Source organism: Belonocnema kinseyi, chromosome 1 (assembly GCF_010883055.1).
Source record: "Belonocnema kinseyi isolate 2016_QV_RU_SX_M_011 chromosome 1, B_treatae_v1, whole genome shotgun sequence".
Taxonomy (NCBI): Eukaryota; Metazoa; Arthropoda; class Insecta; order Hymenoptera; family Cynipidae; genus Belonocnema; species Belonocnema kinseyi.
In genome coordinates, this window is record NC_046657.1 from 23,747,475 (window position 1) to 23,759,916 (window position 12,442).

At 31.5% G+C, this 12,442-nt stretch overlaps 1 protein-coding gene across 2 annotated transcripts in view; it reads right to left on the reverse strand.

Moving 5' to 3' along the window:
* Positions 1-9,594, reverse strand: part of LOC117171690 — a 66,816-nt gene extending 57,222 nt beyond the window's left edge. For both annotated transcript variants that reach the window (XM_033359223.1, XM_033359231.1), the window contains exons 1-2: positions 9,499-9,594; positions 8,288-8,371 (exon numbers count right to left, since the gene is read on the reverse strand). In XM_033359223.1, the coding sequence (XP_033215114.1) occupies positions 8,288-8,371; positions 9,499-9,556 (142 nt within the window). In that variant the 5' untranslated portion in view covers positions 9,557-9,594. The remainder of the gene's footprint in view (positions 1-8,287; positions 8,372-9,498) is intronic.
* Between the last annotated feature and the right edge of the window lie 2,848 nt (positions 9,595-12,442).

The window sequence follows — 12,442 nt, forward strand, 5'->3', positions numbered from 1 at the left end:
GAGGGGCTGAAGTAATCACATCTTCCCTCTGGAGAGATCAAATACTTTCCGATCGCCAAAGTAATTTGACGTGCGCTCTTCTTCGAAAAAGATATAGTTTCGCTTAAATTTCAAATCAGTAGAATCTTTAAAATTAATATACGCGGTAACCGCAGCCAAGGAATTTCCAAATAATGGTTTTTATAAAATTAAAAATAAGTGGAAATTAAAGTTAATTCCTCTTCAATCATATATTAATAATTTAGCACACTTCCACTTTCTGAAGTTTTACGTTTAATTGGCAGAGACCTGTTAAAAATCATAGATTTCTTTCGGATCGACCCGCAGGTACGTTACATTCTGAAACCGGTGGTGCTATCTAGAGGCTAGCCTCTCATGTAGGGAGAGTTAGAAGTAGGGACTGTTCAGTAAGTACAAGCAATTCGGTGCACTGTCGCCTTTCAAAACCATTATCGTTCAAATAAGGTGTTTGGATATCAGTGGTTTGTATGAAGATTCGCTATAAGCAATAATATTTGGAGTGAAAAAAACGTTAGCGATGTTAATTTTTTTTTTATCTGTTTTTCTCAAACTGCGATGGTAATTATTATAGCAAAAATCTGTGAAAAGTGTGTTGTTAGATTCGCGCTCCATTAAATCGCTTTGAGGATAGAGTTTCCGAGAGCATAGCCTTATGCGTATATCAAATAATAACAGCCTCTATTTGATGGGTTATGGATTTCCAATTTGTCAGAAAAGCCATTGTTAATCATGTTCTAGTAACAAATCTTCTGCTAGAATTTGAGCAGATGAATTTAGATTCTGTTTAAACAATCCGATTCTTTAAATCATGCTGTTTTTTCCAACATCATAATAAGCTAACTGTTAACAAATTTTGGTGTAATTATAGTAAAAAACATTTATTAGTTGTTTTCTAGTTCATAGTAGCTTATAGATATTCATTAGCATACTACTAACCAGCCTGTCAGTGATAGGGGGAAAACGCTGTCATTTACTGGCACACAGGTGTTATTGAACTATGCACTCGTATGAAGCACACAAAAACTTAATAATTATTGACAAGAAATCCGCAAATTGCAGCCGTCATTCTTTTAATATCAAAAAGCAACAACAGTTAAACCTAGCTTTAGTGATTCCTCGTTTAATGTTTCCGAGAATTAAGGTCGACCGGCGCGGATGGGTGAGGGGCGCTGCGGGAGGATGTGCGGTGCTCGCTCAAGCGTCACAAAACAGATAGAAAAATAAGAAAGAGAGACAATAGGGGAGAGAGAGAAAGAATAGTTCTAAAACTTTGAATTCAATGTTACGCTCACTCCCAAAATTGAGAATGAATCCAGGTTTGACTGTACTTTACTTATGCGTACAAAAAAAAAGTAATTGAAGCGTGTAAAACATTGAACATTCGTAAGATTATACAGAGCCCTGAGCTGTAGAGTCTTAAGGGTTCCTACTGTATTTAGCAATTATTTATTTTAAATTTGCAGGTTAAGACAGTGGTCTGGCAGGAAATCTAAGCTAAGTGTGTATTAATCATTAGCAAGAATAAAACTTTTTAATTTTATAGATGCATAAGTAAAACTTTTGAACTTTGTATCATTTTTCAAATCAATAATCAAGTTTTCAATTCCCAATCTGCCAAATTCTAAAAATTTCCAATCTAAGTTATAAAATATATAAAATGTTTTGTATATATTGTCAAAATTAAAAACTCTTCATTTTTCAAGATTAAAAATTTAAGGATCGACAATTTTGAAGAAAAAATGGAATATTCTTGAATTTTAAAAATTGAAAAGTATTACAGTTTTAGGATGTATATTTTAAACGTAGGTGAAACGAATTTTTTGTTGGGATAGTTGAATTTAGATGATTCAGATATTTACATTTACATTAAAAATGACTTCATTGCTAAATCTTCAATTTACAATTCGTAAATCTCGGAAACTAAAAACATTCATAACGTAAAAAGGTAAAGCAAACAGAACATTCAAATGTCAGAATAACAAATCGCACTATCTTTAATAGAGTTTTTTAAAAATAGAAAACTTCTGATTGTTAACAAGGAAATATTCAATGTTCTGCAATTTTGAACATTTAGAATCGAAAATTTTTTAATTTTGAAGATTTACGATTGAATGCTGTACAATTTGAAAGCGTTACAGTGGAAAATTCTCGAATTTTTAGAATATATAGAACTGCAAATTTTTTAATTTTTAAAATTTATATTTTAAAGGTATGTATTTTTCGACGATTTTTTTTAGATTAGTTCCACTCTCAAGATTTAAAATATAAAATTACTCAATTTTAACAACTTGTAATTTAAAAAATGTCTAGTTAGCAATATTTGCAATTTAAAACTCTTGAATATTTATTGTGTATACTATGTTAAATGTCTTTTTTGGAATGGGTAAAATAAAAATATAAGCGATTATTTCATAAAGGGATGAAAAATCAATCGAAAAAGAAAATTATAAGCTAAAGAACACAAAATTAAAATATATGGTTAAAATTAAATTACTACGAAATATAATAAATGATAAGCATAATTCAAAATAAATATTAAAATAGCTGCATCGGCTTCCATGTAATTTTAATATTAATCTGCGACTTGTTTAAGTTAAATCAGTTATAATGTTTATAGTTATTTATCAGGAAATTTTGAATATCGTGAAGGTTCACCCATGTTGAACGTGTAGACAAATTCTTAAATTTTGATTACTTAGAAGATCAGAAGTCAAAACATTTTAATTCGGAAAGTTTAATTTTTAATATTTTAAAATAAAAATTCAACGGTTTTGACCATTTTGAATATTTATAATTGAAGATTCCGTCATTTTAAATGATGATAGTTAAAAAAATGTGCCCGCGTCTTCGCGTGAATGTTGTTTTTTATTAATAACAAACAAATTTTGAATTTTCATTAAAAATGGCTAGTAGACGAACTTGCTCTTTCTATTTAGTCACTTAAACTGTGTGCCAAAGTATAATTTAATAAGACTATTCTGCCTAAAGGTATCCGGTATACAGACAGCAACAACGACGATGACGATGACGAAGATGACGAAGACGCTTGGCAGACAGACACCGACGTAAATACTTTTTTTTCTGACTCAGGGGGTCTCAAAATGTCGACATTTGAAGAAATTCGCGAAAGTCATTTTTCGCATAAAACTAAAACCTTCTCATCATGGATAAGAATTTAAAAATGTAATTATTTAAATTTATTTTTAATTTTAAGGTATTATCAATAGAAAACATCAATCTTTAACCTCAACCTTAACTCTCAACCAAATAATAAGTTAATCATTTTTCAATCAAAAAATCTGACTGTTCAAGGATTTGGTGAAAAACATTAAAATAAAGCTAGAATAATTCAATAACATAAGATTAGGCGAGCCTTCGATCCGACCGTGGCACGGATCGAATGTCAGTTTATCGCATCAAATTTTTTTGCACGCATTGAATCCTGACTAAAGCAGAATTTCAAATGAATAAATCGAATTTTAATATTTTAAGATAAACTTTCGCTATTTTGTTAATTTCAATTCTTCTTTAAGTTTACTTGCGTATTAGGCAAGAAGAAAATACACGCCTTAAGAATATGTTCCACCTAATTTCATCTAAAATTAATATATTTGGTTTCTAAGGGCATCTACAACCTTAATAATGACGGACAACTATGCAAGAGAATCGTCGGTAGGGAACCATTTGTGCACGTCGACATTTATACGTGCAGAGTTGGGATGGTACAGATGGTAACCTGCAAAGTCTAACGGGGTAAAATTTGATTTATGGCACCTTAAATCTGCCACGTCTAGGAAATAGCGAATTAAAAAAAAAATACTAAGTCTGCGTGAAAAGCTCGAAAAAGCGTCATCATCTTATAGCAAACCAGGAAACTCTTTCGGTCTTATACCTTATTATTTTAATTATTTTTGTATTATTTTCCAATTCTTTTATACTTTCTCATAGAGCCAAATCTGGCAACAAAAAGGATTTCCCGAAACTTTATTTGAAAATGTAAACATTTCCCGCTAGTCACGAACCAGAAGCCGCAATCATCCGGACGACCGAGACAAGTGTGCAATAGAATCGCTAACGGGCATCGAGCCCCGCATCTATAACATCTGTATAATCAAATCTGGATTATTAATTCTCTCTCATGCAAATATTACCGAACTAGCGTACCTAAACATTCACTATGTTTATATATAAATTGAAATGTCCAATTGAATTCTAAAGGCGATACCTGTTCACGTGATCTCGGCGAGGACTCAGGTTACCAAATATCGATTTGTAAATCTAGAGTTTAATTTCTTACACTGCCATTTTGACCTGACACTCCTGATTCAATTTTCTGAAGTAACGAATTTCCTACAAGTCAAACATGTCCAGTTCTAATGACGGAAAATATTGACGCTCTTGAGAAAGAAATTGCGCGGAGAGAAGTAAACAACAGCGGGTGCAGGTTTTGCCGTAACCGTTACTGCGTTGATCACAAGAGCTTTGAGAAAAATCATGTTATCAAGGGGCAGCGAAGGTTACATTTGAAGACGAAAATAATACTGTGGCACCGTAACAGTCACTGCGCGCCACTGTAAAAGATGCTGCAGCGACTGTTGCGTCTGTCGCAGTAACAGTTAATGCCTGATTCCCGAGCCATCGCGGTTACCGCCGTAATAGGATTGGACGGCACTAAGTCGAACAATATCAGCTGATCGTCGCCTAGCGTATACTCGAATTTTTTACGTCGCTTTAACACACTTCGAAAATTGTTTTGTTTTCGAGTTATTAAATTCACATGCATAATGAGAAGGTAATAATTTTATTCAAAAAATGACCTCTGCGGATTTCGTCAAATGTTCACGTTTTGAGGCTCTCTGAGTCAGAAAAAAACGTCTCTACATCGGTGTCTGTCAGTCTGGTGTCGTCGGGGTCGATGTTGTTACGGTTGTCGTTATACCTAATAACTTACGAAAGACTAGTCGAATTGGATTGTGCTTTGGCACACAATTTCTGGGGCCAAAAAGAACAATTTATTTCTGTGATTTTTTAGATAGAATAAAAATGACCAATGTTATGGTATTTTTAAAATCCAAGAAAGCCTAACGAAAATGTACGTTTGAACCGAAACAAGGCGTGACACAGTTTGAGGGATCAAAAAGAATGTTTGAGTTCGTTAACTAGCCATTTTTTATAAAATTCAAAAAGTTGGAGTTTTTTCAACATTTTTGAGACCATATTTTTAAGATTTAAAAATTCTATCAAAAGCCACATATATCAGACAAAAATACGAAAAATTTACAATTTACAAAATTAATTACCTAAATAACTTAATGAATTTTGTAGAAAAATAGAAAATTTTAATTTTGATTTCACATAAACGAATAAAAAAGCAATAATTCAGTTTGTGGTCAAACAAAGCAAAATACGAAAAGTGATAAGTCGACAAAAATTGTGCGCCTAAAAAAGGTCTGGAAATTTGTCATAAATTACTTTCTTATAGGACAAGTTGTTTCTGCTTTATTCGTAAAAAAACAACATTGAAAATAAGAAAATCTATTTGCGTACAAATGAAACAAGCTATGAGAATAAATACAAAATTCATTTAACCAAAAAAGATAAAAAATTTTTCTACAAATGTTTTTTGAAAGGAAGCGTAGTTTAGATTTTTCTTGTAAAAATTACCTTAAAAAAAATTAATATCTTTCAACCATACAAGGTGTGAAAATAATTAATAGATCAAAGTTTTTAATCAAAAAAGGATCTAGAAAGTTGTTATCAATCATTTTCAGACAGAACGAGTAGATTTTCTGTTAATCATAAAAAACAAGGTTAAAAAAATTCTAAAAACCAGGCTATAAGAATAAGTTTGTTTCAATTTGTATGCATATCATAAATTGTAATTATATAAACTTATTTCCATTAAACGCGTCTACGTGTAGCTGATAAATAAAATTGGTAAAATTGACTGTGGTACATAAATAATTTATTATATTTGATATAAAGGTGTTGAGAATAATGTAGAAAAGTTCAAATTTTGAAAAAAATCAAGTGCGAAGCATGAGATACGTGATAAGAATGTGTTAATTGAAACCAAAAGAGCTTTAACAAGAGAGAGCTCATAATCACAAAATTGCAATTTTCGATCCGTTGACCTTTAATTTTAAAAGTTCTTTGCACAAATGTGGAAGAAATGCAAAAAACCGAACGCGAAGTTGTCAAAACCGACAGTAACGCGCCATAGGCGCGCCCAGTGAGCGATGGGAATGTGCCAGCACAGCGGTCAGATTTTGATTTGCTTATGTAACTGCATAACTGTCTGTGAGTTAAAAGTGGGAGTGGTACACAGAAAATCCAAAGAACAGCACGATATCAAGGGCAAGAAGGTTTTTGCAAATCTTACATTGTTTTTATTTCTTAAAATTTACGAAATAATATGTACCTAGCCTATATTTGTCATTCGAGATATGACCGATCACTCTTCTGTGATCAGCCGCTAGTAGGTGTTGTTTTTTTAAGGCCGAGTTGGGAAAAGGGTTCGAGACATGACCAATCATTTGCTTTGGAGCATTAAATGAGCCTTATAGGAGTCTTTAATTATGACAAAGGTCTGACGTTGTTAGGAGAGAATGGTATTTCCAGGTTTACACACCAAGAAAAAAACGGTGCGCGCAGTAATGCTTGCGGAGTAAACCGTAACTATCACTGCGAGTAAAGTAACTATAGCTGCGCTGCGCATTATGTCACCGCGCAGGAACGCTTGAGGTGCGCCCGCAATGGTTCATGCGTTCGCAGCAACAGCTTCTGCCTCCATCCCACTCAGAAGTTCTGTGCGACGGGAGGGAACTTGGCAGAACAGTCGCTGGCCCGTCACCTTAGCGAATTTAATTTTGCATTATTTTTGGCATAATTTGTACAGCGAATCGTTTTGCTGCCCCAGACGTAATCAAAAATCAACTTCATATGGGGGAGTTATTTTCCTCTTAAATTGTTTAACTTTATGCAATAAACTTTTACCCCTAAGAACTAATCCCTACGCGGTAAATAACATATAAGAACCAGCAAAATATTTCGCCAGCATCGATATAGTCCGTAATGATGTGTATATGGACGCATTATTTTCGCTTTAATTTGTTTAAATTTAAACAGTTAACTGCGACCCCTAAAAACTACCTCAGATGTGGCCAACACTTTGCCTGGGCCAAGCAAATTGAGTAATAAATATTTGGCCTAAGAAAAGTTAAATTTACGTGGATGGCGATGCCAGTGAAACGGTCCTACATTTTTTTTCTATTTAACAACTTCTTAAAGATTCGCCACGTATTTCCGCCATTGGCTCGTCATCTCCTGAATGTCGCAAGTGTTTTGGGGATAGCAGAGTGTGCTTGGGCTGCGTTAATGTTAGGAAATAAAAAACGGTGAGATTGTGGAGATTTGCCTATGTGTAAAGATAAGTTTCGACTCATACGCGTAAAGCACCAATTTTTGTTTTAAAACTCGTGTTGAGAACTCAAAAAATTGAAGTTCTGGTTTATATAAAAAAATGAGACATGTCGCGGTCTCGAGTTGAGTAATGAGATTAATGAAACTAAATTTTGCAGAGGTTTTCCAGTATGATTTGTTATTTATTTACCAGTTCATGTCAAAATTATAGAAAAATTTAAATACCTAATTGAAATTAAAATTAAAATTCGCAATAAGCTTTTAGGTTTTATTAATTTAGATAAGCATTAATCATTTGCTTGCTGCCCTGAATTCAGCTACACATTAGCGTATAAGTGACTTTTGTTTGATCTTTAAATAATGATGAAAATTTTACAGAATGTTGCTTCCCCCTCCTTGAAATTATATAGTACAGATTTTAAAAAGCGTCTGAATTACAACTTAAACCTTATACTCAATTGTCAAATTGTCATAAATCTTTTCTTTTCTTCTATGGTTTCAGCTTTCGTTTAAGGCGCTTATACAAATTTTATATTTAATTAAGGTGCGATAATGTGACTAGGTAATTAATCATTGGGAAGTGTATTAAAAATATGTAAGAAACTAATATTACAGTTATTTTATTTTGCATGGAATTTCAGCTTCTTTGAAGACAATTATGAGAAATTAAATTTGAAAATTATAATTTTAGGTGAAAAGAAATTTTTAAAAGTGACTAAATAAAAAATAAAAACTGAAAAGCGTCAACTTTGTTCTTAAAGTGTATGTCTCATTCATATTATGGTAAAATCTAACACTGAAGAGTAAAAATTATCTACATATGAGTTTCATAAATAATACTGACCAGCTGAAGTGCTAGGGCGTTCCTTTGCTTCTAAGAAAGGTACTGAAGCATCATCGAGGAATCGAGATTTTTTTGAACTTAATTCTGTAAAAGGGCAAAATAAATTTATAAAGATCAATGAATCATTAATTTTCCATATTAAAATGCACAGAAAAAACAGGAATAATCTTCAACCTGACCTAAAAATTCTCTTTACCTGCAATGAAAATTACCTTCACGTGGTAATCTTCTTTTCAATCAATGTAAAAAATAATTATTTTACATTCTAGAAAATTACGCAGAAAGAAAATTAATTTTTATTGTTTCTGTGCTCATGTGTAAGTATTTTTCAAATCTCATTAACATATCACTTTTTTATTCGCAGAAGCAAATTTTATTAATTTGGAAACTGCCAATTTGATTGCAGAAACCGTATAATACTATTTTTTCTACTGATGTCGGGATGCTCATATCAGGCCATTTACAAACGAGCGCTAAGATTTTTTTGACATTATCCTTAAAAATATAGGAAATTAATTGTGTGGAACGTAAAATGTACATTTTGAAACGCCCATATTTTTGTTTGCTTCATTTTTTTGAATTTTGATTCGTGTGTTAATTTTTAACTATAAGTCTCGAATTTGCGCTAACTTCCGCTATAACTTTCGTGTTTAACGGGTCGAAATACATGAGCATACGGATTCCAAACAAATTGGGTGTTAAGCTTTCTTCAAAAACAAGAGTGCCCAGATTTTATTTGTTGCGCCAAACCGTGATTAAATCCAGGAGCAGTTCAGTGAATTAAACTCTTGAAATTGCTCTCCGTGCATGATTATCAATATTAAATTTTCTAATTTTGGACATCTAAAATTTAAAAATTCTTGAATTTAAAACGTGTTTTCATAAAAATTATCGAATTTGGTTGATTTTGTTGACCCAAAGTCAAGTTACCAATCTTAAATCTTGCAACTTGAAGAAACTGAATTGGACTTTTATTTTTGCTTTTCTAACGTTTTTACAATTTTTAGTAAGAAAATTGCGGATAAAAAAAATTAGGATTTGAAACGGCTATTTGTGGTTTATCATTGTGTTTAGGGTTTAGTATGCCCGGGGGAAAAAACCTTATAATTTCGATCGGGTTTCCATCCATCCCACTTTTTCATTAATTTCAATTATAAAATAATTAAATGTACTGCAGATAATTAGTAATTAATCGAAATTATTATACTTACCAACAGGATTAGTAAGAGCGAGTATGATGAAAGACAGAATAGCAATGAAGGGCCTCATTTTCTTGAGTTATAGGAAACTTTATTGAATTGCTATAAGAGCCTCGAACTAATAGATATCTGTCAGAAAATGTTGCTGGTCTATATACTAGACGCTATCTAACTACCACTTTTACAATGTTTGAGTTTACATAATCTTTTTCCCCGTCTTGAAGACTTTAAACTCTTTCAGATTTATGACTCTGTTATTCACACTTTAAAGATTAATTATTGCCTCATGGAAATTTTTGGAATAGTTAGAACACAGGATGATGTGGCACCATTTTGTTTTTAATTGTTTAAAACGTCATCTTTTTATCTTATTTCGAAGATTTTTAAGTTCTTCAGATTTATGAACTATAATTTTTAAACGAAATAACATATTAAGTTGAAACATTTTAGGAATTGATGAATAGCAAATAAGGAATATTTATTTGCTTATAAGTTTTAATAATGTTACAACTAAAATGTTCTAAACAAAATTCAGGTTAGGCAAAATATAAAACCCCATTATTTGGAATTCAAGTAAAAAGAAAGTTCGTCACCATGTGTATTCTTTCACCATTTTATTTCGATATAAAATAATTCCTATGTCATATTTGGTTATTAGAATTATTAATATATTAGCCATGATTTGTAGGATTACGTGGAAAATAAGTCTATTTCCTTCTATTAAAAAGAAGACGGACTTCTACAAAGTCTTAGTATAGATAAGATAATAAAAATAATTTTTAATTCCGATATGTCTATTTGTTTTCATTTATACGAGAGAACATTAAAGTCAAACAATTTTATCATAATTGTTATTAGACCAAAATTAAAATTTTCCATTACGTCACGTTTTAATATACGTTGAATATGTAGATAGTTATTAATTGAGGATGGCCGTTTTAATCGAAGAAAAAAATAAATATTATTATATTTAAAAGCTCAATACTTCAGTATATAACTTAGTGCTAACAGTTTTCAAATGAAAAATGTAAAAATGATTGAAAATAAACAGAAAATTTAAAATATGTAACTTCTATAAATTATGGACTTCAATAATTCAAATTCAGTACAAAAAATCAATTAATGAGCTTCAAAATGTTTAAAATTATATAATTTTAAGCAACTTCAAGCTACAAAAATGAAACATTTAAAACATGAATTTTTTTACTGAACACTTGTGAAATCAAAAGTTGAATAATTTTTGTTTTGAAATAGTTGAAACACAGTTGAAAAGCTTCAAAATTTTATTTTCAAATCTTGAAAAATTTAGAAGTTGTTTTAAATTTTTTTAAATTTCAAATCATTTGTGAAATTTTTCAAGAACTTTCAAATATATTTTAAAAAGAGTATAATTTTTGCACCATTTTTAGAAATCCTGCTTATTATGTGTAGAAAAAATTAAAGTCATTTCACTTATCAAAAAGATAAGAATTAATAAAAAATTTGAAATGCTTTCAAATAGTATAAACAAGGTGTGTATGGCGACAAAATTCGGCTATTTGCGTCAAAACACCGGTGCAAATAGCTACATATTTTAAAAGATTTTAACAGGTTTCTAAAATTGTCAAAAAGCATCACGGAGATTTTAAGGTCATCTTTCAAAATTCCTACAATTCTTAAAAAATCCTGGAAATTGAAAAAGATTTCTTAAAAATATTCCAGATTCTCTTCTGACATTTCTGGGAATCTTTCAAAATCTGGTTAAATATTCTTTAAAATTAATTATTCAAAATGAAAAATAATTTTCATTTTCCCTAGGAATCTTGAGAGATTATTTTTTTATTTTTATGAAACCTTCCACAATTCCTAAAAAGCTTCTAAATTTTTCATTCGAAATCTAAGAAAATTTACATGTTGCTTGAACTTCAGCTGCGGCTACTCGCACCGAAATTTTGGTAAGATATGCCGACATTTGTCTACACATACACTTCGTTTAAATTATTTAAAATAAAAAAAAAATTATATATAAATAGCAACTGTTTCATTGATATTTATACTTCAAAATTTAACCATTTTCACCATTTTCACGTTGAAAATGGGTACAATGAACTTCACTTAAGGATAAAAAAAGTAGCGTTATTTATCACCCCACCTGTCTAATTTCACTGTCAAATCATTTTATAGTTTGAATCTCAAACATTATGGTCCTTCGAACCGGATCGCGATAGTGAAAAAAAAAATTGCGTGCAAAAGTGAAAAATTTTCGTTTAAGTGAAAAAGACTACGAATTAGGACGTCGTTTTCAATTCAAAACCGGATATTTCCAATTTGAATCGCTTCATTCACTAAAAATACAGGTCCAGACTGGAGAATGGTGTGACGTTAGAAAGAGGGACAGATGTAAGAGCACGGCGTGTCCGGAGTGATCGTTCGAGGGAAGAGAGCCGGGGTGACTATGCTCCCTGATTCACAAAAACAGGATCATTAAGTGGTTTCGAAGGTCTGCCAATTTTGACCATACTCTGAAAATTATCTATCCTTTTTATTTCGAACGTCTCTCACTCCTTGTTTTGTTTCATTGCTGGAGCTGTTCTTTCTTTTCTACCACGTGCCTGTGTAATGCGCCCACAAATCTTAGAAAACTCGGTAAAGAAAATATTAATAAAAATCAAGTTCTTTCACGTTTAACTATACTCGAGAAAAATTGGGATAAGTTTACAAAGAATAATGATCAGCTTTTGGTAGTTCGTAGCCTCTATAAGGATAAGCCATATTTTTTGGAGGATCAATTTACAGTTTTCAAGGAAAAATACTTAGGGGCAAAGTCCTACATGATGTACTTTTTGGAAAGTTCCGCAGCTACAACAGAATAAAAGGAGACCGTATTACCTGCGGTTACTCAGAGACCAAAGAAGTTTTCACGCTTGGAACTACCCAAGTTTCCGGGAGTTAATATGGAGTGGCCAGCTTTCCGTGA